Source organism: Salmo salar, chromosome ssa03 (assembly GCF_905237065.1).
Source record: "Salmo salar chromosome ssa03, Ssal_v3.1, whole genome shotgun sequence".
Classification (NCBI taxonomy): domain Eukaryota; kingdom Metazoa; phylum Chordata; class Actinopteri; order Salmoniformes; family Salmonidae; genus Salmo; species Salmo salar.
The window spans coordinates 16708209-16733909 of NC_059444.1; the positions used below are offsets into that span (position 1 = coordinate 16708209).

A 25701-nucleotide genomic window follows, 5' to 3' on the forward strand; every position below is an offset into this window, starting at 1 on the left:
CTGTACTTTGCTCCATTCATCTTTCCCTTGATCCTGACTAGTCTCCCAGTTCCTGATGCTGAAAAACATCCCCACAGCATGATGCTGCCACCACCATGCTACACCGTAGGGACCTATCAAATGTTTGAATCCTTCTCGACTGTAATGTGACTTGTGGATTCAAATAATGTATTTAAAATGTGTGTGTGTGCAGTATGTTTGTATATACAGTATGTGTGTGCCTGTCTGCATGTGTGTGTGTGTGTGTGTGTGGGTGTGGGTGTGTATGTGTGTGTGCTTGAATGTGTGTGCGTTGCTCACCTTAAAGGGTGGGCTGGAGTCACTGGGGCGGGCTGAGAAGTCGAAGGAGATGATGAGGTCGACGCCACGCTGCGGCCGCAGGATGAGTGGGTACGGGAGGTTATAGGTCAGACCACTGTCCACTATGTGGATCTTCTTACTCTTCACGTCCAGCGGCTCGTAGATGCGGTCAAACTCATCTGGGTCTGAGGGGGATTGCAATAAGGGGACAATAAAACAAATAATGTCATCATCTATCAAACCAATCACCCATTCTCACAAATAGTCTATAATAGTCATTCAAAGCCTTGATTTGATAGTTGATGTATTCCTTTACCCATCCACATAGAGATGGGTCAATGGGTCTGAACAGTCTAACAGGTTTCCAATCTTAGACAATCATGGTGATAGACTTGTTACAGACCTTTGGCTGTTAACCCGCTGACCCACCCACTCGAACCCCCCCCCCCCCCGTTAAACTGATCTCAGACCTGTGACGGCGTCCTGTTCCTCCTCCAGGTTGTGGTGTGTGTATGATCTGTTGTTGAAGGGGGAGAAAGGCATGGAGGAGTTGAGGTTGAGCCCCAGCATGAAGTTGTGCACCTTGCCCGCTCTGCCCTCACGGGTGTTGAAGAGGGTGGACTCCCCCACCAGGGAGGTGAACATCCTGCTGGTCCAGCTGGCCTGGGCATTACGCTGGAGCTCTTCCTCTGCCTCTGGGTTTTCTGTTCCACCCGCTGGAGGGGAGGATGGAGGAGAGAGGGATGAGGGGAGGATGGAGGAGAGAGGGATGAGGAGAGGAGGATGAGGAGAGGGGGGAAATGGGGATGTCACTACCAAAGCCCTAAGACACACAACACACCCTTTCACTCTCGTAGACCATACCTTTTCTTGGCTCGTCCTCATTTTCCTGCGTCTCCTCACCCACAATGTGCTGAGGCTTTATTTGCTCTGAAAAACAGTGACAACATTCATGTGAAAACCTAACCCTCACTCAGTATCCAACTTAATCTTTTCACTGTACTTTAGCATGTGACAATAAAACTTGAACTGACTCACTATCCACAGTACGAGCTTGCTGACTGGACTTCCACATTCCCTGTGGAGTTTCACAGCAACGTACAGAGTACTGTACAGAGGGTTTGGGTCCAGAGTACTGTACAGAGTACTGTACATTGGTGTGACTGTGAACTACCATGGAGTTCTCAGTGAATGTGCTTACCAACAGCTAGTATTCGCAAGACATTAAAGTGACATTAGAGTTGGTTTCACTTTAGGTCTGGAAGAGGAAGTAGTTATCATTTCTATCTGCTACCCAAGTGTTCTACGTGACTTTGTTTATTTGAGAAACTGTCCATCATGTAACCCTTAACCTGGCTGAAGGTAAACCGGTAAATGAGTCAATGAGCTGCTATTTTGTGGAAGTAGGGTTATACATTGCTACATCTATATTTGGACATCAAGAAACATGCACATAACGGTACGCACACACGCGCGCGCGCACACACACACGCACCCACACACACACACCACGGTTTCCATTTTCTTTTGGAAAATTGTCCGGGAGAAGAAAATTCTTCCTATCGCAAAATAACGCTTTTTAGCCTATTCAATTGGTAATTGCAACACAGCATTCATAACCTAGCCCACAATGCCTGCTGTGTGGATCGAGCAGTCAACAAGTCGAGCAGTCATTTGAAAGAGTAAGAAAATTTCAGCGAGACAACGCAAAGGCGAAATCTATTAACGCCAAGATAATGGAATTCAATGCCCTTGACAATCAACCGTTCTCTGTCATGGGTGATGTTGGCTTTCGTCAACTTTTCTAGCACCGGTACACATGTTGCCCTACCGGAGTTACACAGTAATAGCGCCACTGCTATTAGCTTCACAATATACTATGGAACGCGGTTTGGATCTTTGTGTGTCAAAAAATATAAATGTCAAATAATACTATTTGACGCGTTAAATAAGGTTTTAATTTGACACATCAAATAACACAGTTCTATTACAGAATGTTGTGTGTTCTGAATTTGCACGTGCAAGCCAAACACCACCACTACTATCAGTAGCACTGTCAAAGCTGTACCAAAAAGCCTGCAAACTAGCAAACACCAGCCACAAACGATGTGTTTACAATACCGTGTTGGTAATAAAACATTATTTGTTCGACCGCAACTTCTGGGTTACCTAGCTAGTACCAAAAAAACTGCCTGAAAACAATGACCAGTAAAAACAGCAGTCATTTTCATTATTTTTAGCAATGATTTTGGAATCCTTGTGAGTAAGTATTAGCTAGGTAGCCACTTGTTGTTAGCCTACTGAAATTGAACTTCAGTTCATGAAAATAAATAGCTAGCCAGTACTTAACCCTGTTGCCCAAAGCTAACATTATAAGTGTAACCGATGTGAAATGGCTAGTTAGTTAGCGGTGGTGCGCGCTAATAGCGTTTCAATCGGTGACGTCACTCGCTCTGAGACTTGAAGTAGGGTTGCCCCTTGCGTTGCAAGGGCCGTGGCTTCGATGGGTGTCAGTTGTTGATGTGTGCAAGGGTCCCTGGTTCAAGCCCGGGTTGGGGCGAAGAGAGGGACGGAACCTACACTGTTACATAAGCAACCAGCTAGCTTCACCTGGCTAGTGAGGCTCGACTGGACCGTGTTGTGAAGCTAGCCACAATAAGGATTAGGCACAATAGTGGAATTTGCGGTTTGCCTTCAATATGAAAGTATCTCTTTGAAAGTAATGCAGATGGTTACAATTTGTGGAATCATGCCATATTTAGACTAGATAATGTTAAACAAGGTTGGAATGTGAAGCAATGAAATGGGGTATCAGTCTACTCGGTGACACCCACAGAACACAACTGTGAAGAGTTTGCGCAAATATTAGCGTTGTAGCTCTTATCACGGGACTGTGACTGTGAAATCACCTCCCCAGTCAGCCTATTGTGTGTATTGACATTCATATTGCACTGTACAGCTTTACCTAAGGACTGGGGCTCAATGAAATGGGATATCAGTCTACTCAATACCCAATATATTTTTTCCCAACATCCTCCTCAGAGTTATCAGACTCCAAAACACCCACGCATTATTGTTTTTCCTCGGGAACAGTGTTCAATACACATAGGTTGACAATAAATGTGGCTCAATTCACAGTTGTTTCAGAGTCCCGCAATAAGAGCTACGACGCTAATGTTCTCTGAGTGTCACTGAGTAGACTGATACCCCATGTCATTGATCCACAATCCATAGGTAAGGCTGTACAGTGAAATAAGTATGCCCCCAATGCAATTCTAAAGTATAATACATCCAGTGTGATTTCAACAGATTTTTGTCAAATTAAAAAATGATTGTCTTTTGTTGATTTTATTAACTATTTTTGAAGGCTAACCGCAAAGTCCACTATTGTGGCTAATCCTTATTGTGGCTAGCTTCACATAGATGGGTCCGACCACCATTAATCAAAGAAGAAATGTCTTATAAATGAGGGTTATTTTAGATGATGATACCTAGCTATATAGTTAGCTAGCTAACTATAGCTACTGAAACAGATTATGTTGTTTTGCTATGTTTTGGGGAAAGAATATTGAGCTAGCTAGCTTTTTTTATGACCAGCACTGTAGGTGCGCCAGACAACTTTACAAGCATCATAGCATACGTATCGATGAATCGTTGTGACATATGAAATACGAGTGATAGTGTAATCAATGTGTAATAACTATGTAAAAAATGTATGAACGCGTTAAATTATTATGTGCAGTCATATTCAGGTCCTGATTGGTCAACAAGCTTATTTGACACATCAAATAGTGTCATTTGACATGCAAACACCCAAATGGCGTTCCATAGTATGGGAAATCCTGGTTGAGAATGAAACGACTGAACAAATGAACAACGAAACAGCACAGCAAGTAAGTGAAAGAAATAGGTTTTGATTATGTTTTACTGGTAATGTGGACATTACCGTAAATGACAGCAAAAAAACGTTTTGGTCAGTGTGGTGTGTGTAACCTTTATTTAACTAGGCAAGTCAGTTAAGAACAAATTCTTATTTACAATGACGGCCTACCCCGGCCAAACCTGGACGACACTGTGCCAATTGTGCGCCGCCCTATGGGACTCCCAATCACAGCCGAATGTGACACAGCCTGGATTCGAACCCGGGACTGTAGTGACGCCTCTTGCACTGAAATACAGTGCCTTAGACCGCTGCGTCCGTGTGTTAACTATTTAACTGTACTAGAATGCTTAAAGGGCCGCTCAAATTTTAAATATCGGTTATTGGTATCGTTTTTTTGGCAAGGAAAATATCGGATATCGATATCGGCCAAAAATGTCATGTCGGTGCATCACTATTTCAAACCTGAACGTTTTACTACATATGAGGCATGTCTTACCTTGCTTCAAAGTAAAATCCGACCATAGAAACATGGGAGGAAATTATTTTATAAAAGACTTCCAAATACTATTGAAACTAGTAGCCTATTCCTCTTATGTTCTATTGGTTTTCAAATCAACTTTCTTTCATTGTCCAGTAGCCAAAGGCACAACCCTAGTCATATTAACAACCCATGCTAGTTCTTGTATCTTTAGCTCTCCCCTCTTTCTAATTTTGAATGGATATTTTAATCTCGGTCATATGAAACCGCTCGCATGTGCAGTGAGCTTTTGACAACAGTGTTTTCCCGCTAACTGCATTATGGAACGAACATTCGCACGTAGCCTAATGCCTTTTGCGCATTAGTGCGCTTACAAATGTGAAGAAATAATAGGTTAGTAACATTTTAAGCTAAATGTTGCATCAGCCTCATTGCTTTTAAAAATTGCTTTTTGTAGCCTAGGCCTACTGCAGGCGTGTCAAACTCAATCCATGGAGGGCCTAGTGTCTGCAGGTTTTTGTTTTTTCCTTTCAATTAAGACCTAGACAACCAGGTGAGAGGAGTTCCTTAGTAATTAGTGACCTTAAATGAATCAGTTAAGTACAAGGGAGGAGCGAAAACCCACAGACACTCAGCCCTCTGTGGATTGAGTTTGACACCTGAGGTCTACGGTTGTATGAATTTGGGATCTATCATCCAAAAACTGACCTAGAGTGTTTGGAATAGGCCATTTCTTTTTCACACAGAATAACAAGCTGACCAATAGAATATGTCAACTTTACTACTATGGGAGATAGTAGATTGACATAGGCTAGTGATTTTGCTGCTTGTTACTCATGTTGTTGGTTGAGGAAAAGTAAATGTGGCAGTTATTCTAACATCTTCAATGTGCACATCAGAATTCAGTAAGGACCCACACTGTTATATCCTCGATTTGCATGTTCTGTTAAGATGAATTACCATAATCTAAATGTGATTTGTCATTCTGAGCACCGTGGGTAGACACCCTAATCAGGTTATGCACACAATGCATACAGTACATTTCTCAAATGTATGGTCAATTAAAATGCTGCCGGTCAAATGTCCTGAGCCACATTTTCCTAACAGAAACCATAATGCACACGTATGCATGCGCAAAGCATGCATTTAAAGAGACAGAGATACAAAGGTAGGTTTTGTACGATGGTTTGTCAGAATCTTACCAAGCTCCTCTTCCATGGTGCTACCTCCAGTGGTCCCTTTGACCCCCATGACCCGGTTGAAGAGGATGGAGAAAGCACTGCCCCATACCCCTAGAAGAGACACAGCAGACAACTTTGTGTATGTAGTCAAATGCGTATCTAGTCTATGTTTGTGAGTTTGTGCTCATGTATGTATGCCTGTATGAAAGCTCAGGTGCATATCGTACTGTGTATAGTGTCTTAATTTGATCACCTTGTTGCAGGAGAATTTTCCTGCAATGCAGGAAATTTTAAAACGTAGTGTATTTGAGGTTTAAAAAGGCTTCTGATGTTTATAATTTCCACTTTGAAATTTCCGACATGACATCAACAAAAATGTCCATTAATGATAATCTGCATAATAAACCACATTTCCTGTTGCTGCATGATTATTTTCCTGGCTCAAATTAAGATCCTACATTTGTACTGAATGTATAGCCAGTCTTACCCATGAGGAAATGCAGGGGGTTCTCCTCGTACTGTCTCACCACGCTGCCCATGAAGAACTTACTGCCAAACAGGCCCGGGGACATGAAGGTACCATACTTGGCCATGCCAATCTCGTACGGGGTAAACTCCACCCAGTCTGCTCGTCAAAACACACAATAGGAGAAATATGACACATCTATTAGTAATAATGATACAGACGATAAGTGGTTTTGTACTGTAGAATTAGCCTTGTGAAACCACACTGACAGCTGTATAATCAGCTTCACTCCAATTACTGTTGGGACAGTGTTTTAGCTCAAATGGCTGATACTGTGTATCAAGCTCACGGAAGCCTTCCAATGGTGGAAAGTAGCTGAGTTAACCCAATACAAGGTTATTATAACCATATCACATTAGGGCCCTTGCTTGCAATGCAAAGAAATGTACTATAATATCATAATTAATACCCAAACATTGAAGCTTTCCCATTGATGGTTAACCTTACAAGAACTTTGATGAATTGACTCCCAGTAAGGCTGGGTGATATATTGTGAATAACGGTATTCCTGTATGGACCCACATACCGATATCATTTTTTTTTTACAATACAGTCTATAAAAATGTATTTTTATACAGTACTAAATAAATTGGACTACTTTCAAAGTCCGTTTTGTCCTCATTTAGTTGAGAACAAAACTGTCAGCATGGAAAAAGCCTACTAAAATCAAATAGAATTGATTTGTTGCCATTCTAGGGTCATGCACTAATCATTTACAACCTTTTATTTAGAAACATTAAATACCGGCATACTGTCAAATTACAAATAAAATATTGTGATGTGATATTTTGGCCGCAACTCCCAGTCATAATACTTCAGGGCATTACCATTTTCATGTCTACATCCTGTACCTAAGTGTCTGTGAACCATTGAATCTTTAAGGTGTGTCCTCTCCCTTTTTAGAACTAATGTCCCTCACTGCTGTGTCTATTTCAGTTTCCCTTGATGACAGACAGAGATGGATCAGCGTGAGTATCTGTACTAGTGAAACTGACACCGATGGGAATGTTTGCGCAATAATTCAGCATGTTCCACACCCGCACACAAACACGCACACAGTGCACACACCCACAGGCGCGTACACACACAGCACACAAACACAAACACACACATTAGGACGTCACACTAGCCCTGGGTAAACACTACCATACCCTGTATTCAAATGGATCAGACTTAAACGCAAAGATGACAATAATTACATGCATGCCTGCAGTCATTCAGAAATGAACTTGGTTCATTCATTCGTTAATTTGTTTGTACTTTCATTCATTCAAAGATTCCAAAGTCACAGCTAATTTGCTTGATGCCATGATTCCAATATTGGGTGACTAACGATACACAAGAGTGCATGGTCCACAGTTTCTGTTAGAGTTAACTAGCTACATCCCTGGGTCAGTGTTTCCCAACCCTGGTCCTCCAGTTCCCCCAACAGTACACATTTGTGTTGTAGCCATTGACAAACACACCTCGTTCAGCTCCTTGAGGGGTTGATGATTAATTGTCCAGGGTTACTATTGGGGGTACTGGAGGACCAGGGTTACTGTTGGGGGTACTGGAGGACCAGGGTTACTATTGGGGGTACTGGAGGACCACGGTTACTGTTGGGGGTACTGGAGGACCAGGTTTACTGTTGGGGGTACTGGAGGACCAGGTTTACTGTTGGGGGTACTGGAGGACCAGGTTTACTGTTGGGGGTACTGGAGGACCAGGGTTACTGTTGGGGGTACTGGAGGACCAGGGTTACTATTGGGGGTACTGGAGGACCAGGGTTACTGTTGGGGGTACTGGAGGACCAGGGTTACTGTTGGGGGTACTGGAGGACCAGGTTTACTGTTGGGGGTACTGGAGGACCAGGTTTACTGTTGGGGGTACTGGAGGACCAGGGTTACTGTTGGGGGTACTGGAGGACCAGGGTTACTGTTGGGGGTACTGGAGGACCAGGGTTACTGTTGGGGGTACTGGAGGACCAGGGTTACTGTTGGGGGTACTGGAGGACCAGGGTTACTGTTGGGGGTACTGGAGGACCAGGTTTACTGTTGAGGGTACTGGAGGACCAGGGTTACTGTTGGGGGTACTGGAGGACCAGGGTTACTGTTGGGGGTACTGGAGGACCAGGGTTACTGTTGGGGGTACTGGAGGACCAGGGTTACTGTTGAGGGTACTGGAGGACCAGGGTTACTGTTGGGGGTACTGGAGGACCAGGGTTACTGTTGGGGGTACTGGAGGACCAGGGTTACTATTGGGGGTACTGGAGAGGACCAGGGTTACTGTTGGGGGTACTGGAGGACCAGGGTTACTGTTGGGGGTACTGGAGGACCAGGGTTACTGTTGGGGGTACTGGAGGACCAGGGTTACTGTTGGGGGTACTGGAGGACCAGGGTTACTGTTGGGGGTACTGGAGGACCAGGGTTACTGTTGGGGGTACTGGAGGACCAGGGTTACTGTTGGGGGTACTGGAGGACCAGGGTTACTGTTGGGGGTACTGGAGGACCAGGGTTACTGTTGGGGGTACTGGAGGACCAGGGTTACTGTTGGGGGTACTGGAGGACCAGGGTTACTGTTGGGGGTACTGGAGGACCAGGGTTACTGTTGGGGGTACTGGAGGACCAGGGTTACTGTTGGGGGTACTGGAGGACCAGGGTTACTGTTGGGGGTACTGGAGGACCAGGGTTACTGTTGGGGGTACTGGAGGACCAGGGTTACTGTTGGGGGTACTGGAGGACCAGGGTTACTGTTGGGGGTACTGGAGGACCAGGGTTACTGTTGGGGGTACTGGAGGACCAGGGTTAGGAAACACTGATGTAAATGGTAACCCATCAGATAAGGAGCTGTGACAACACATTGACAGATGGAACCAACCAACACCAAACACCAAAGTCAATTCTGTTTCACTGGGTCATTTGCATATTATCCAGGAAAGTAAATAAAATTAAACAAATGCAGCCATAAACATAGTATCTGTTCACATTGACACATGGCTCCACAATGGGAAGGCAGTGTACCGCTCCAAAGATGCATACTGCTTCAAAGTTGTCTGCCTATCGTTCCCTTCATTTCAGGCAGACATGAAATGAGTCCTGTAGCTGGATCTGCTCAACCGAAAGCGTGGGAGGTGACTCATCTAGGCGTTAGACCACTTTAAGAAGTGTACTTGATAAAGATGCCTTGCTTGAACTTTCTTCTGTCTGTTCTAAACTGGTAGTATGATGGATGCGTTAGAAAATAACCCATTAGTAACGTGTGGATCATAAAAATGGAGAGTCTTCCTTTCGGTCTTACCAGCGAACATGAGTTCTGAGACATCTGGCTTGACGTGCAGACACGTGAAGAGAGGCATTGGGCTCTGACCCTCGCTCACAGTCTTCTGCATGTGGCTCAGCTTGAAGTCCATCCTCTGGAGAGAGAGAGAGTGAGAGAGAGAGGTTGTTCTTACACTCCCCAAAAAGTGAAGTGGATATAGTTGTGTATGCCTGTATGGGTATAGTTGTGTATGCCTGTATGGATATAGTTGTGTATGCCTGTATAGATATAGTTGTGTATGCCTGTATGGATATAGTTGTGTATGCCTGTATGGGTATAGTTGTGTATGCCTGTATGGATATAGTTGTGTACGCCTGTATGGGTATAGTTGTGTATGCCTGTATGGATATAGTTGTGTATGCCTGTATGGATATAGTTGTGTATGCCTGTATGGATATAGTTGTGTATGCCTGTATGGGTATAGTTGTGTATGCCTGTATGGGTATAGTTGTGTACGCCTGTATGGATATAGTTGTGTACGCCTGTATGGGTATAGTTGTGTATGCCTGTATGGGTATAGTTGTGTATGCCTGTATGGATATAGTTGTGTATGCCTGTATGGATATAGTTGTGTATGCCTGTATGGGTATAGTTGTGTATGCCTGTATGGGTATAGTTGTGTATGCCTGTATGGATATAGTTGTGTATGCCTGTATGGATATAGTTGTGTATGCCTGTATGGGTATAGTTGTGTATGCCTGTATGGATATAGTTGTGTACGCCTGTATGGATATAGTTGTGTACGCATGTATGGATATAGTTGTGTATGCCTGTATGGATATAGTTGTGTATGCCTGTATGGGTATAGTTGTGTATGCCTGTATGGGTATAGTTGTGTATGCCTGTATGGATATAGTTGTGTATGCCTGTATGGATATAGTTGTGTATGCCTGTATGGGTATAGTTGTGTACGCCTGTATGGGTATAGTTGTGTATGCCTGTATGGATATAGTTGTGTATGCCTGTATGGATATAGTTGTGTATGCCTGTATGGATATAGTTGTGTATGCCTGTATGGGTATAGTTGTGTATGCCTGTATGGATATAGTTGTGTACGCCTGTATGGATATAGTTGTGTACGCATGTATGGATATAGTTGTGTATGGATTTCTACATTCCTATATCAAATGTAAGCACCTCACTGACTCTGTCACCATGAGTTCCCTGTCCTAATAGAGTCATAACAGAGGTTTGTGGTAGGGCTGGACGATCTATAGAATTTATATGATTAATTCCAATTTATTTGATTAATTCCAATTTATTTGATTAATTCCAAGCCCCTCTCCGTGCCACTCACAGCAACAAAGACGAAATATCACTTCTTCCTCTCTGATAACAAGCACTTTCAAACTCACTATTTGCTTTTGAAGTTTAGTCCAACAGAATCTGTCGATTCCCATTCTAATGATACCCTTGTCTCAACTCCCACATTTTAGAATGGATCAGACCCTATTAAAACAGGAGTATCAATGGTTGTGGAAAATGACTGCTCAGTTTCTGTGGAGCGCAGCAACATAGTGTTGTGTCCTAGTTGTCTAGTCTGTGTTTGATAAATGTGCAATGAGCATAAAAATAATCATTTATATAAGAAATTGGCAACTTGTTCTCATTCTGAGAAATAAGCATCTTATCCAGGTAGGCCACTTGACTTCATCTAAACATCTAAACAAAGTGAACAGGCTGTTCAAAGTTGGAGACGGACAAGAGGGTGTGTTCATAACAGTTGAAGTGTTCTACCTCGTTAGCTAGAAAATAGATCCAAGTTGGCTAAACTTGAAACATAAAGATTAGCTGGCTACTCACTAGCACGTGGGTTTATGCTTCAGAGAGTATTTATGAAACCTGTGTTCATTTTCTATAATGCCTGCTACAAGAAGTTGGACATTATTTGTGAATGGTTCTGGGTAAAATTGTGACAAAAAGGGCATATTTCCAAAGCTTACATAGAGAAAACATTTAAACTAAAAATATATACAGTACCAGTCAAAAGTCGACACACCTACACATTCAAGGATTTCTTTATATTTTCTACATTGTAGAATAATAGTGAAGACATCAACTATGAAATAACACATATGGAATCATGTAGTAACCAAAAAAGGGTTAAACAAATCAAAATATATGTTATATGCCAAGAGTGTGCAAAGCTGTCATCAAGGCAAAGGGTGGCTACTTTGAAGAACCTCAAATTTAACCCTTTTTTGGTTACTACATGATTCCATATGTGTTATTTCATAGTTGATGTCTTCACTATTATTCTACAATGTAGAAAATAGTAAAAATAAAGAAAAACGTGGAATGAGTAGGTGTGTCCAATCTTTTGACTGGTACTGTGTGCATATATATATATATATATTTGTTTAAAAAAAAATAAAAAAAATCTTATTTTTTTTCCTTTTTGAATCGCCCATGAATTTGAAAAAAATCTAGATATGATTTTTAGGCCATATCGCCCAGCCGAAGTTCGTATACATAACATTGTGGGTTTCCCTTCAGACGGACTATTCTTCCTTCACAAACACCACATTACATTACGAGAGGAGATGCCTTCTCCTCTCGTAATATAAGATGAGAAGGCATCTGATCGAGAGAAGGCATCTGATCAGATATATATATATATATACACCTTTATTTAACTAGGCAAGTCAGTTATGAACAAATTCTTATTTACAATGACGGCCTACCCCGGCCAAATCAAGACAACACTGGGCCAATTGTGTGCCGCCCTATGGGACTCCCAATCACGGCCGGATGTGATGCAGCCTGGATTCGAACCAGGTACTGCAGTGACGCCTCTAGCACTGAGATGCAGTGTCTTAGACCACCACGCCACTCGGGAGCCCAAAATCTTTCACGTCATAGATACAGTAGTAAAGCCACTGGACAGACCGTGTGTGAAACACTCAGATAATACAAGCGAACAAAGAACAATAAGAGCTAGACAATGGCAAAGTGCTATCGCTAAACGCAACCGTCTGTCAGCGGTGCTGGATCATCTTCTGTGACAAAGTCACAGGTTTTTTTTCGCCTTTATTTAACCAGGTTGGCCAGTTGAGAACAAGTTTTCATTTACAACTGCGACCTGGCCAAGATAAAGCAAAGCAGTGTGACAAGAACAACAACACAGGGTTACACATGGGATAAACAAACGTACAGTCAGTAACACAATATAAAAATCTGTATACAGTGTGTGCAAATGAAGTAAGGCGAAACACAGATGTAATTGACTGATAATAAAGGCAGGTTAGGGCCTCGGTCAAAGGAACACAATGGCTGGTATTGAAGAAGGTACACTAATATCATTACTTTGTTGATATCACATTTGCTGATATCGCACCCATATCTCACCCCGGGCATGAGCGTCTCCCCGATGAGCATGCCGAAGATGTCAGTGAAGGTGACGGGCTGCCCGGCAGCCTTCTTTCTCCACAGGGCCTTGATGTAGCGCTTGATGTTCTGGGGCAGCAGCAGCCTCAGTGGGTTACTGCTCACACACCTCATCAGCTCCTGGTTGATCTCCCCAGGACCCTTACCCTTAGGGAACTCAGGGTGGGAGTACAGCGTAGACATGTACCTGGTGGGGAGAGGGAGGGGTGAGGAAGAGAGGGGAGAGAGAGAGAGAGAGTGAAAGAGAAAGGAGAGAGAGAAAGCAAGAGAAAGGAACAAGGGGGACACAATCACTTTCTGTGTATAATAACGTCATTACTTGGTCAGTTTTCGTACTAGCATAGGAATGGTAGTTATAAACAGTTGAAGTATGTTGCTCTCCAATGATCTTATAAGTACAGCGGAATGAAAGCAGTCTTCCTACTAACCAGGTAGATCCAGAAAGTCCAGCCACATAGGTAGCACAGTCCAGAACTCCAGACTCATACAGAGCCTTCATCACTCCAGAGAAACACACCATGGCTCGGAACCCTCCCCCTGACCCCACGATGGCGATTGTAGGGACCTGTATAGACACACACGCGTACACAGGCACACATGCATGCGCACACACATGTGCAGGCGTACAAATATGCACACAAACATACACAAAATGACAAGGCACGTGTCAAGAGATCACTAGTGTCATTGTGAATCATCTTAGCTGATTTTGTCTGTATATCTCCCTTTAGAACCAGCAATAAAACTCCATTCTCTATTTGACACTTGAGATACACCGAAAAATGCATAGAAGGCTTCAGTTTGTACTATGTTTATGGTTGTACCTCTCTTAATGAGGTGGGGAGGTGTTGTCCTTTCTCCATGTTGAGTAGTTTCTTGATGCCCAGCATCACCCGGTCTCTGCGTGTCTGTCTGAACAGCTTCTCCTGATCACACAGGGCCATGCTGAACCGCAGGTCTGTGGATGAACTGGAGGAGATGAGGGAGACAAACGGACATGTCACTAAGCTTTAGATTAAATCTCCACAAAGAGAATGACGTCAATGCTCCCGGATAAAAATGTATTGAAGCACCCATTGTCAGTTATACATACCACACCTCTAACGACATCTCCAAGTACACCTTGGTTAACTGGGGAAACAAGATAGAGGAAGTTTTTGTTGAGATTTACAAGGACTGGGTTTTTAGACAGGGTTTAGTGCTGTGACACAGTATGTATTTGATGGAGGCTATGTGGACAACATCAACTGTCTTGTGCTTTCTATGCAATCTGTAAAATTGAATAAGACTGACCTACCTTGCCAATTAGGAATGGAACCACTTCTGGTTGTCCCACTTTGAGTTTAGCAATGGAGTACGAGGCCGTTCCCAGGGTCTCATCCATGACATAGTTAGCATCCATCAATGTCAACTGAAATAGCAAATTCACAAACAATGAAATACAAAAAAATACATTTATCTTGATAGATGGTTCCCAACATAGGGTTTCTTGAAAGCAAAAGTATTGATGCCTACTTAATAACTGAAGTTACTATCTTATTGCAAAGAAAGAATACATCATGCTTGAAGGTGTCTAGCCATAGCTTGCTGGGTTATGTAGTAATGTAGCTCAGTTCAAAGTGTAGTGTAATGTGTTAACCTCTAGAGTGTTTTCCTGATTGGGGTCCAGTATGAATTCAAAGGTCTCGTTCCATATGGGGTTGATGTCATTGTCAATGTGCCGTGTCCGTTTTCTTGAGTCTGGAGTGGTTGGGATGAACAACTCCACGTAGGGGTCTGGAGTGTCCACTGTTCTTAGAAATACACACAGAACCACACACACAGACAGTGTGATTAAACATGAGAAAAACCACAGGCACTGAAAAAGCAACATCACTTCTATGTGCATCACCTCATCTCTCAAACACACCCACACACTCACACACACACACACACACACACACACACACACACACACACACACACACACACAACACTGTAATGTGGACACAGTGTGTTATCTTTAACAGATGGAGGAACTCACAAAAGTCTCCCAGGGTAGAACCCTTGGTCACCTTCTCAGCTCGTACCACAGTCACTTTGAACTTATGGGAATACTGGTGTTCCACCTGCAGAAGCAATACAACAGAGAGGAAATCCCATTATAATCTTGAGGAATGGAGACTTTCCAGTAAGTCATTCTGTTTCCCAGATGGGAGGCGTCCAGACTGGATGCAAATGACTGGACAAAATATATCCAATAGCTCAAGCAGAACATTCATAGAATTTAACCAGCTTAAACAACAGCCTGAAGTACTAGTACAGACAGTAACACTGACGTATGTGTGTGTGTACATGTCTTCATCTGTCTCTTTGATTAGCTGTGTGTGACTCACTTAACACAGTAACAATTTGATAACAGGACATACAAAATGTCAAATGATTTGTCTGTCTATAATGTCCTGACAATGACAACATGATGATCTTTACTTACCACAATGTACTGATAGGGATCTATAGAAGACATTGTTCAGGAGCCAATCACGGTACTTTGAGGGAATCAGGTGTCCAGTCAACCTTTAGATTTGGAAGACCCTTCTGAATAAAATTGGATAGGAAACACATTTTACTAACACAGGACACTGACAACATCAATGTTCAGGAGAAGAAATTAAGATCACTATTGGTCAATTGCACAAGGTCCAACCAAAATTTGACTTCCACTTTTAACCCAACCCCTCCGAAAGACACAATACATATTTTTGGAGAGGTGCATGGGGGGGGGGGGTTTCCCATCTGACCTGGGATTTGACCTAGCAACCCTTCGGTTGCTGAGTCGCCTCGCTAACTGGTAGGCTACCTGAACATGAAATCATATTGACCTCCAGGACATGTTTCAGTTTACACCTTCAAACATTACAGTAGTGCTTTTGTACAATATGTAAGTTTTTGTCATGATACAGAAACGTTGAATCCATATTTGATTTGGGTCAACAAAAAATAGGTTATAGCAATGCAATTAGTTTATTTGAACTGACTGATACATTTTCTACGTTCTCTCTATTATCACAGTCTGCCCAATTCTCAGTTAGATTTGGAGATATGCAACACTGTGTTCAGCAGAAATGTGAAAAATGTTAATGTCCTTTTTTAGACCCCATCCATACCCCAGTAAGCACTAAAACCATATATTTAGATGGTAGTTGGCCTACCTTACTGGTCTAGCTCACTACCATGTAATTAACACACGCCTTTTTTGTGCTGCTGACTACTATGATTTCAGTGGTGTAAAGTATTTAAGTAAAAAATTGTTTAAAGTACTACTTAAGTCGTTTTTAGGGTATATGTACTTTAGTATTTATATTTTTGGCTACTTTTACTTCACTATAGTCCTAATGAAAATATTGTACTTTTTACTCCATATATTTTCCTTGACACCCAAAAGTATTCGTTATATTTTGAATGCTTAGCAGAACAGGGAAATGGTCAAATTCCCACACTTAACAACAGAACATCCCTGGTCATCCCTACTGCCTCTGACCTGGTGGATCATTAACCACACATGCTTCGTTTGTAAATTATGTCTAAATGTTGGAGTGCCCTTGGCTATCTGTAAATGTAAAAAAAAAAATTGTGCCTTCTGGTTTGCTTAATATTTTATCCTTTAATTAACTAGGCAAGTCAGTTTTACTGTCATTTACAATGACTGCCTACAATGAAGGCCGAAGGAATTTGAAACGACTTATGCTTTTACTTTTGATACTTAAGTATATTTTAGCAATTGCATTTACTTTTGATACTTAAGTATATTTTAAACCAAGTACTTTTAGACTTTTACTCAAGTATAATTTTACTGGGTGACTTTCACTTTTACTTTAAGGTATCTTTACTTTTACTTAAGTATGACAACTGGGTACTTTTTCCACCACTGTATGATTGTTTACATTCTCTTGCCTAAACAAAAAAAGGCATACTACTGAATATTAGCCTGTAGTAAAAAAAAATGCCTAATAGCCTGCAGTTGATTGACAATTTGTAAAAGTGTAGTGATGAGTTTTAAAGCATTTGGTCTATAGCCTACGTCGATTTAACTCTTTTAAAATTACTCTCAGTTTTCTATCGACTAGGCAGAAGCCTATTTTACACTAAAACACTGCCATAAACAAAACTTGTGCACCACTAGCACTATATAGGACGCCGTGCATCCGCGCATATACAAGGCTAGCGCACCGCCAGAACTGATGTGGACAGGTAGCCAACCAACCACTCTCACTTTTAAAAGGTACATTTTGAAGAAGTTACGAACTTCATAATATGTTATAAATGTAGGCTATCATTATCATCATTACTTGAGTAAAGTTCTTAATCGAAATATATGCTCACCTTTAACGAATGTCAAGTCATGAGTCAAGTTTACCGCATTCCTTCAAGTGCACTGCCAGCGTGAAACTGCCCTTGAGCACTGTTTGGATGTTGTGACTACAAGGTATACAGCTACCGAGGAGCTTTACCATTGAAGTACCGCGAGAGTTTGGACGTTTTCGGGTACGTTCGTAAATTAACTCTGGCTATCTGCTCTGATTTCAGAGCACTCTTGTCAGAGGGTGTTCCAAAGCACAGAATAACGGATAAATTTACCAACGCGCAACACCCGTTGAATATGAATGGTGTCAGTAAACATCAGCAAAGAAACGTAATTAAATTGTTGCCAGCAGCACAGTGACAGTCACGAAACTTTCTAGATAACTTGAAAACAGCCTAACGAACTCTGCTAGGGCGAGTAAAATGGTCAGAGTGAGGTGTTCTCTCAGTCATGTCTTAACTTGGTTTCTTGGCTGCCATTGTAAGTTCAGAACGCTCTGCTCAAACCTTCTCCCAGAACGCGTTTCGCTTTTGAATTTATGAGCGACCCAGAGCGCACTCTGACACACTGTAGGCAATTAGACTGGTTTTGGATTTCCCCCTGACCAATATGGCTGCGATTTAACCTCATTCTGGAATTTTGAAGAGGATTATAACATAGCCCACCCCCTCCCCTCTAGAAATTTAGTAGGATCTCTTGGGTTTCCCCATTCATCTGTGATGACAGCTATCTAATATCCTAATCATATGGACGTCACAGTGAAATGTCAATTGGCTAACGCCACTGCTCTCGGGGAACACAACGAGAAGCCACATTTGGTGAGAATGACTAATGCACCCGTGTGGTATAGAGGTGCTTGCGGATGTGAAGTGCTTCCTTCTGGACAGCTGAATTCACGGGGTCACTGGTGGTGGCCAATGTTCTCCCTCCAATTATTTTATTTTGAAAGTTTTTCCCCTCCCATGATTTCGATGAGAAGGCAAGTTGTTACGAATAACTAATGCACCGGTGCTGTATCGAGGTGCTTGCTGATGTGAAGTGCTTCATTCTGGGCAGCTGTAGTCACGGTGTCGCCGGTGGTATGTGGCCATTTGTTTTTCTCTCCCATGATTTTATTTCAAGAATAGAAGTAGCCTACACAAAAAGTAACTCATCTAGATGTCACCTTGATACAAGCATGAACGGCAACACCGGTCAAGGGACAGTTTCTTCGCTCCTACTTATCAAGCACTGTGGTCCCGCAACGGGGTGGGAAGTAGCTGGGCTACTAGTTTAACTACAATCACAGTAACTACACGCTGCACGCATACAAACAGTACACACATCATCAGTACTTTAATCGAAAAAAACAGTCGATTTAATCGACTGAAAATGTACATATTTTGTGTTAAACTAACAGTGAAATGCAAGTCAAAACTCATCATGTAGCTTCAAATAGTTTAGTCCAACTCTCGCGGTAGTTAAATTGTACATATCGTCTATAGCTGTACCATACAGTCACAACCAATGATTTATATATACTGAACAAAAATATAAACGCAGCAATTTCAACGATTTTTCTGAGTTACAGTTAAGGAAATCAGTCAATTGAAATAAATAAATTAGGCCCTACTCTATGGATTTCACATGACTTGGCAGGGGCACAACCATGGGAGGGCATAAACTTGGGCGCCAGGCCCACCCACTGGGGAGCCAGGCCCAAGTAAGTTTTTCCCCACAAAAGGGCTTTGTTACTCCTCATTTTCATCAGGTGTCTGGGTGGCTGGTCTCAGACGATCCCGCAGGTGAAGATGCCGGTTGTGGAGGTCCTGGGCTGGCATGGTTACATGTGGTCTGCGGTTGTAAGGCCGGTTGGACGTACTGCCAAATTCTCTAAAACGACGTTGGAGGCGGCTTATGGTAGAGGAATTATCATTCAATTATCTAGCAACAGCTCTGGTGGACATTCTTGCAGTCAGCATGTCAATTGCACTCTCCCTCAAAACTTGAGACATCTGTGGCATTGTGTTGTGTGACAAAACTACACATTTTTGAGTGGCCTTTTGTCTCCAGCACAAGGTGCACCAGTGTAATGATCATGCCATTTATATAGCTTCTTGATATGCTACAACAGTCAGGTGGATGGATTATCTTGGCAAAGTAGAAATGCTCACTAACGGGGATGTAAACAATTTTGTGCACAAAATTTGAGAGAATTAAGCTTTTTGTATTTCAGCTCATGAAACATGTGACCAACACTGTACATGTTGCATTTATATTTTTGTTCAGTATAGTTTTAAGTTTCATGTTTTAATGTCACATTCACAAGTACAGTGAAATGCCTTTCTTGCAAGCTCTAACCCCAATAATGCAGTAATCAATAACAATGTAATACTAAAAAACAAGGTAGAACAAGAACAGACAAGATAAGAACACAGTAAAGTAAGTAAGCATACTATATACAGGGTCAGTTCCAGTACCATATTTACAATGTGCAGAGGTACTGGATCTATAGAGGTAGATATATATAGGGATAAAGTGACTAGGCATCAGGATATATGATAAACATAGTAGCAGCATATATGATGATTGTATGTGAGTGGGTGTATGTAGAGTCAGTATAAATGTATGTGCATATTATGTGTATGTGAGCAAATGATGGAGTGAGTGTTTGTTTGTGTGTTGGAGTATTAGTGTGCGTAGTTTGTGGGGTCCTGTGAGTGTGCATAGAAACAGTGCAAAAATAAGAATAAAATACTTGAGTCCTTGGCGATTTTCCGGGCCTTCCTTTCACATCGCCTGATATAGAGGTCCTGGATGGCAGGGAGCTCAGCCCAAGTGATGTACTGCAGTGGAGGCTGCTGAGGGGAGGACGGCTCTTGATAATGTCTGGAATTGAGTCATTGGAAGGGTATCAACCGCATGGAAATCATGTCTTTGATGTGTTTGATACCATTCCATTGACTCCATTCCAGCCATTATTATGAGCCGTCCTGATGTTCTGGGCTGTCCCCACCACCCTCTGTAGCGCATGCGATCGAAGGTGGTGCTGTTGCCATACCAAGCAGTGATGCAGCCAGTCAAGATGCTCTCAATGGTACAGCTGTATAACTTTTTGAGGATTTTAGGGCCCATGCCAAGCCTGTTCAACCTCCTGAGGGGGAAGAGGCACGGTCTCGTGTCTGGACCATTTTAAGTTCTTAATGATTTGGACACAGAGGAACTCTCGACCTGCTCCACCCTGTAGTCCACGGTTAGGTCCTTGGTCTTACACTAGGTGGTTCATAGGGGGTGCTGTGTTGAAGCCTCCATCTTGGCACTCCCTCACCATTGTTAAAAAAAAGAAAGTTATAGAAATGCATTTATTAATGTCCACATTAGTTTTTGCCACATTTATTCTATTACAGACACCTTAATGCATACTTTTACATTATATGTGAGCTAAACATAAAATATTTATACTTATTGCGCTTCATAGAGCAGTGCAGAGCTGTTCAGCACAGCTGTTGTGAATAAAGTTGTCAAGGAAGCGAGTTTGTGTTTATACAGGACCTCCTGCCCCCAACTACCATCAATCAATCATGTCAATGCAGGACTATATGGAGCCCTCCACATTGTTACAAAATTTGTGAGGTGCATGGCGATGGTGCATGGCGATGCGGTATGGAGCTCAATTTGGCCTCTGCATGCCTCCAGAGGCTCAGAAATTGCGTCACACCCTCCATACAGAGCCTCCGACAACATTTTCGGATCAAGCGTAAATTCGCTTTAGCACAGTGTGTTCTCTGGAATAACGAGCTCAGACCACTGAGGTATTATGAACAGCTCAGACTGGGAAAGATTGTGATGTCAGTGATCTTCAGGTCGGAGAAGTCAGAGCTCTGATTCTGCGTTCAGGTGCTACTCGGAACTAGGAAACTCTGAAATGTCTTATTAGCTAACTGGTTGAATGGGGCACATGCAGTGGTGTAGTGGATGGTATACACAGGTATACGCTGTATACCCACTTATTTTTCAGTGGGCATTGCGTATACTCACTTCTTAATTCCCACTGATAGGTATCAAAGTAGTGTAGTGGAGGTATAAGCCGTGTCAATTAATAGGGCTGATCGTAATGTTTAGGTTTACATTTTGATAAACTATTCACATTTTAGGCACAGCAAGGTACACGGTAGAAGGCCTACACGTGAATGTTTCAAAATACAATTAGCGGGAAAACACTATTCTAAAATGCGCACCGCACATGCAAGCGGTTTCATAGACAGAGTGTCATGGGTGTGTGTACTGGTGGCGAAGTCAGGTGCAGGAGAGCAGAGAGTTGTGAACAGGCGCACCCTTTATTCAGGCTGGAGTGAACAAACAGAGGGACGCAAACTGCGTCAAAACCTCCAGCAAAAAGGCAAAAGTGCAAAGTGCGAAAAACACTCACCAAAGCTAATGTACCAAATAAACATACAACATGCACAAACACGCAACATGGAAACATAGCCTGGCGCGTCACAATAACCACATAACAACAAACAATTTCACACAAAGACATGGAGGGGAACAGAGGAATAAATACATGCAGTGTGATTATGGAATGAAAACCAGGTGTGCAGGGAACAAGACAAAACAAATGGAACAATGAAAAATGGAGCGGCGATGGCTAGAAAGCCGGTGACGTCGACCGCCGAACGCCGCCCGAACAAGGAGAGGTGCCGACTTCGGCGGAAGTCGTGACACAGAGATCATCACTGACGATCTGAAATGGTCCACCCACACAGACAGTGTGGTGAAGAAGGCGCAAGAACGCCTCTTCAACCTCAGGAGGCTGAAGAAATTTGTCTTGGACCCTAAAACCCTCAAACTTTTACAGATGCACAGTTGAGAGCATTCTGTCTGGCTGTATCACCGCCTGGTACGGCAACTGCACCGCCTGCAACCGCAGGGCTCTTCAGAGGGTGGTGCGGTCTGCACAACGCATCACTGGGTCGGCAAACTACCCACTTGTCCAGGCACCACTACACCACTGGGCACATGTATAACTACAATCAGTTAGCAAGTGGGAAATTTCAGTTTCCCTGTTTCAACTAGCATGTGAATGCGGCATGTTGCCCAAGTTTTAGCCTAATTCTGAGTTGGATGACTGTTCAAAACAATTTTTCCCCGTCCGAGCGGAGCTCCTTTGTTTCAGAGTTCCCAGTTGTCTTTAACACACTGAAGTCGTAGGTCAGAGATTTCCTTGTTCCAAGTTGTCTTGAGCGCACCATTTGTTTGAGGGAGTTCACTCACTGATCTAAGGTCATTATTAGATGACACTCTTTTCACATCATTTCGCCTGGTGGGCAGTGCTATATGTCACCGTGGGCTTAGATTTCAGTGCGCAAACGGGTGCACAATGTCGAGAACAAGCCGAGCACTTGCTCAAGGCCGGATTGTGTAATCTATTCAACATACCGCTAAACCATATGTACCCTGGCGAAAGTAAACCCAGCACAGGACACAAACTAATTTGGTGTTGTTTATTCTGTCAAAGCTGAAATTTAAAATAGGATAATGTAGAAGGGAAATCACCGCAAGGTGAAGTCCCCATAAAGTAAAGTTAAGTCTAAATCACAATCAAGTGAAATAAATATGTTAGTAAAGTGCATAATAACAATCTAAGTACAATAAGTACAAAGTGAAATACATAAACGGTAGTGGCTCTGCTCTCTATAGAAAACACAAGAAAATACAGAGACCACAATGTTCCCAGTTAGAATGGACTTTCTAACATTTCTGGGTACAAGATGTCCATAAACAAAATGACATTGTGCATGAAAAACAAAAATACATGTTGTCATGAAACAATCGGAATACTTACAAACACACTGTCCACATGATACCCTAACCCCACATGGAACAGTAGATCCTCATCTCACCCATACTGCACTGGGAGAAATGTCATATCAACAGATAAGTTACAATTCTAAAACAAAACAAAAAACAACACACTGAAGCTTTACATGAAACAGAATGTAATTCTGATAATTACTCACGCTTCAAATAATGTTATCATCAACTCCACAACGTGGTTCTGAGAGCACTGGTATTCAGCTGTCAAGAAGCTAACATCCTCATGTCAATCTGAGAGTATCAACAGGTTAACATGACCATCTGGCATAAATATGACAAAACAAACGCTTATACATTGCAGATTATGCTAAATAAGTTATATTCCGGTACAAAAGTAAGATGAAAAAGTATTATTTACCCACCTAAAGTAACATTGGACCCACAATGGATTTCAACAGCTCTCCAGTCAGTCTAATAGCTTGCTCTCACTCTCACACACTGCACATAAGCAATCCCATTACCGCTTCCACACCTTATTTATGAATCTCTTAAAGGGACAGTGCTATCTAGTGGATATAAATTAATACAGCTATGCACTTTTACCACCTGGCTACACAGAGAACAGGTTGGAAAGCCTAACTACAGTAATGGATGTTACTGTTTTATCAGGGAGCCACAAAGACGAAGTAAATAAATGTCATTGTTGAATTCACTTTGTTTGAAATTTCATGCAGCCACATAATAGAAAGGAAAAAAATATATATATATTTGAATTTCGCATTGATTAAAGTTGAGAGATATAATTCACACAAAGTAATGAGACTGCACTCTAAAAAATGCTGGGTTAAAAACAACCCAGGCTAGGTAAATAGTGTACAAAACACACTTTGGGTTATTTTAACCCTGCCGGTTGGGTCACGTCTTTTGGCTGAGGTGTTGCTTAGTAGCGGTGTGGCTTTCAGTTCTTTTTAGCCACCCGTGAGAGTAAATGTCATTACGGTTCATCTGTTCTGTTGCATTGTCATCACATATTAAGGTTGAGCAAAGACACTTATGTGGCTTAAACAAGAGTACGAGTTCCTTAAGTGCCTATGCATATCCCAATGTTAGGACAGTTACCACTTTGTTATAATATTTAAATAATCATGTTATTACATTTATCTTATTAAAATATATAACATGCAAAAATATTGAAGTAAAATTGAAAATGTGCAGTCTATAAACTTAACATGGAATGACATTTACCTTCACGGGTGGGCAAAAATAACTATATGAAAGCCATGCCCCCAATAGGCCACGTCTCCTCACAAAAGCTAAAAAAAAGTGTCAATGCTCAACATACGGATAACAATACAACAGAAAAAATTTACCAGAATGAAATTTATTCTCAGGGATGGCCAAAAATAACTATTTGAAAGCCAGGCCCCTACTATGCAATGCCTCAAGTCTTCTGATCTGACCCGGTGGATCATAGCTCAATAACCCAGTATCAGTAACCCAACTGAGTGACCCAACTGGCTGGGTTAAAATAACCCAACGCGTTTTGTCCAATATTTACCAGAATTGTTGTTTTTAACTCAGCATTTTTTTGAGTGTTGCTGTGTAATAAGTATGCCTCTATACGCCTCGAAACAAATAAGACCAAGTACATCTAAAATCCATCAGATTAACAGTTTTTAATGAAGCCAGCAACGCCAATACCGACAATGTTTTTTTTATTTTTTATTATCACATTGGGAGAGAGAGGGAGAGAGAAGCTAACACACGTACAGCTTGCAGCAAGGTATACTACAGCTAGGTCTACAACTCAATTTATCATTGTATTTATCATTGATCATCTGAACTGAAGTATTGGTTTGGATTTTTTTGAAGTTCACATCACCGTCACTGAAGAGGGAGTGCGGAAAGGGTAGGCTCAGTTAATAGGATCTTGTTAATCTAAACGCAAATAATTCAGTGATTAACAGTATAAAGGTATTATTGCATGTTGACTAACCAATCGCAGTGAAATGAAATCTTGTTGATTAGTTTCATATATTTTATTCAGGTAAGCTTAGTAGATTGGCTTGATAGTACTCGCTGAAAGGATTCTCTCTAATCAGAATCCAACTCACTGTCTAGAGTTGTGTCAAACTCAGCATGGACTAGTTGTCTATATCTGCTGATGATATTCATCCCAAGGAGACCTGGTACTGTAGTCTGTGACTGTGGAGGATTTTTGACTACCAGGAACCCACACCCGGGTAAAATTATCCCCATGGTCTCTATGTCTAACCCAAGGTAACCTCGGTAAGGGATGTCCAACCCGTTAGCTGCAGTTATCTTAAGCTATCCTGCTGTAGAAAGCATGTCTTCCTCTTCCCCTAATAAGTGTTCTCTGAAGAATGACTCGTGGATAGTGCTGACTTGGCTCCCGGTATCCAGCAAACAGTTTACGGCGACCCACCCCCAAATCTTGAGATCTACAACTGGACATTTGCCCACTGCGTGCTCAAGAAACCTGTCACG

At 42.1% G+C, this 25701-nt stretch overlaps 1 protein-coding gene across 4 annotated transcripts in view; it reads right to left on the bottom strand.

The window, feature by feature from the left end:
• LOC106599096 (cytosolic phospholipase A2) overlaps positions 1–17876 on the bottom strand; it is a 28751-nt gene extending 10875 nt beyond the window's left edge. The window contains exons 1-15 of one of the 4 annotated variants that reach the window (XM_014190159.2): positions 17418–17876; positions 15529–15629; positions 15079–15163; positions 14695–14843; positions 14353–14466; positions 14149–14186; positions 13880–14024; positions 13484–13620; positions 13017–13242; positions 9648–9762; positions 6330–6467; positions 5864–5953; positions 1165–1230; positions 771–1016; positions 301–485 (exon numbers count right to left, since the gene is read on the bottom strand). In XM_014190159.2, the coding sequence (XP_014045634.1) occupies positions 301–485; positions 771–1016; positions 1165–1230; positions 5864–5953; positions 6330–6467; positions 9648–9762; positions 13017–13242; positions 13484–13620; positions 13880–14024; positions 14149–14186; positions 14353–14466; positions 14695–14843; positions 15079–15163; positions 15529–15561 (1767 nt within the window). In that variant the 5' untranslated portion in view covers positions 15562–15629; positions 17418–17876. Of the gene's footprint in view, positions 1–300; positions 486–770; positions 1017–1164; positions 1231–5863; positions 5954–6329; positions 6468–9647; positions 9763–13016; positions 13243–13483; positions 13621–13879; positions 14025–14148; positions 14187–14352; positions 14467–14694; positions 14849–15078; positions 15164–15528; positions 15633–17417 lie in introns of all 4 variants that reach the window. The other 3 variants (XM_045714562.1, XM_014190160.2, XM_014190158.2) reach the window with 3 other exon arrangements.
• Between the last annotated feature and the right edge of the window lie 7825 nt (positions 17877–25701).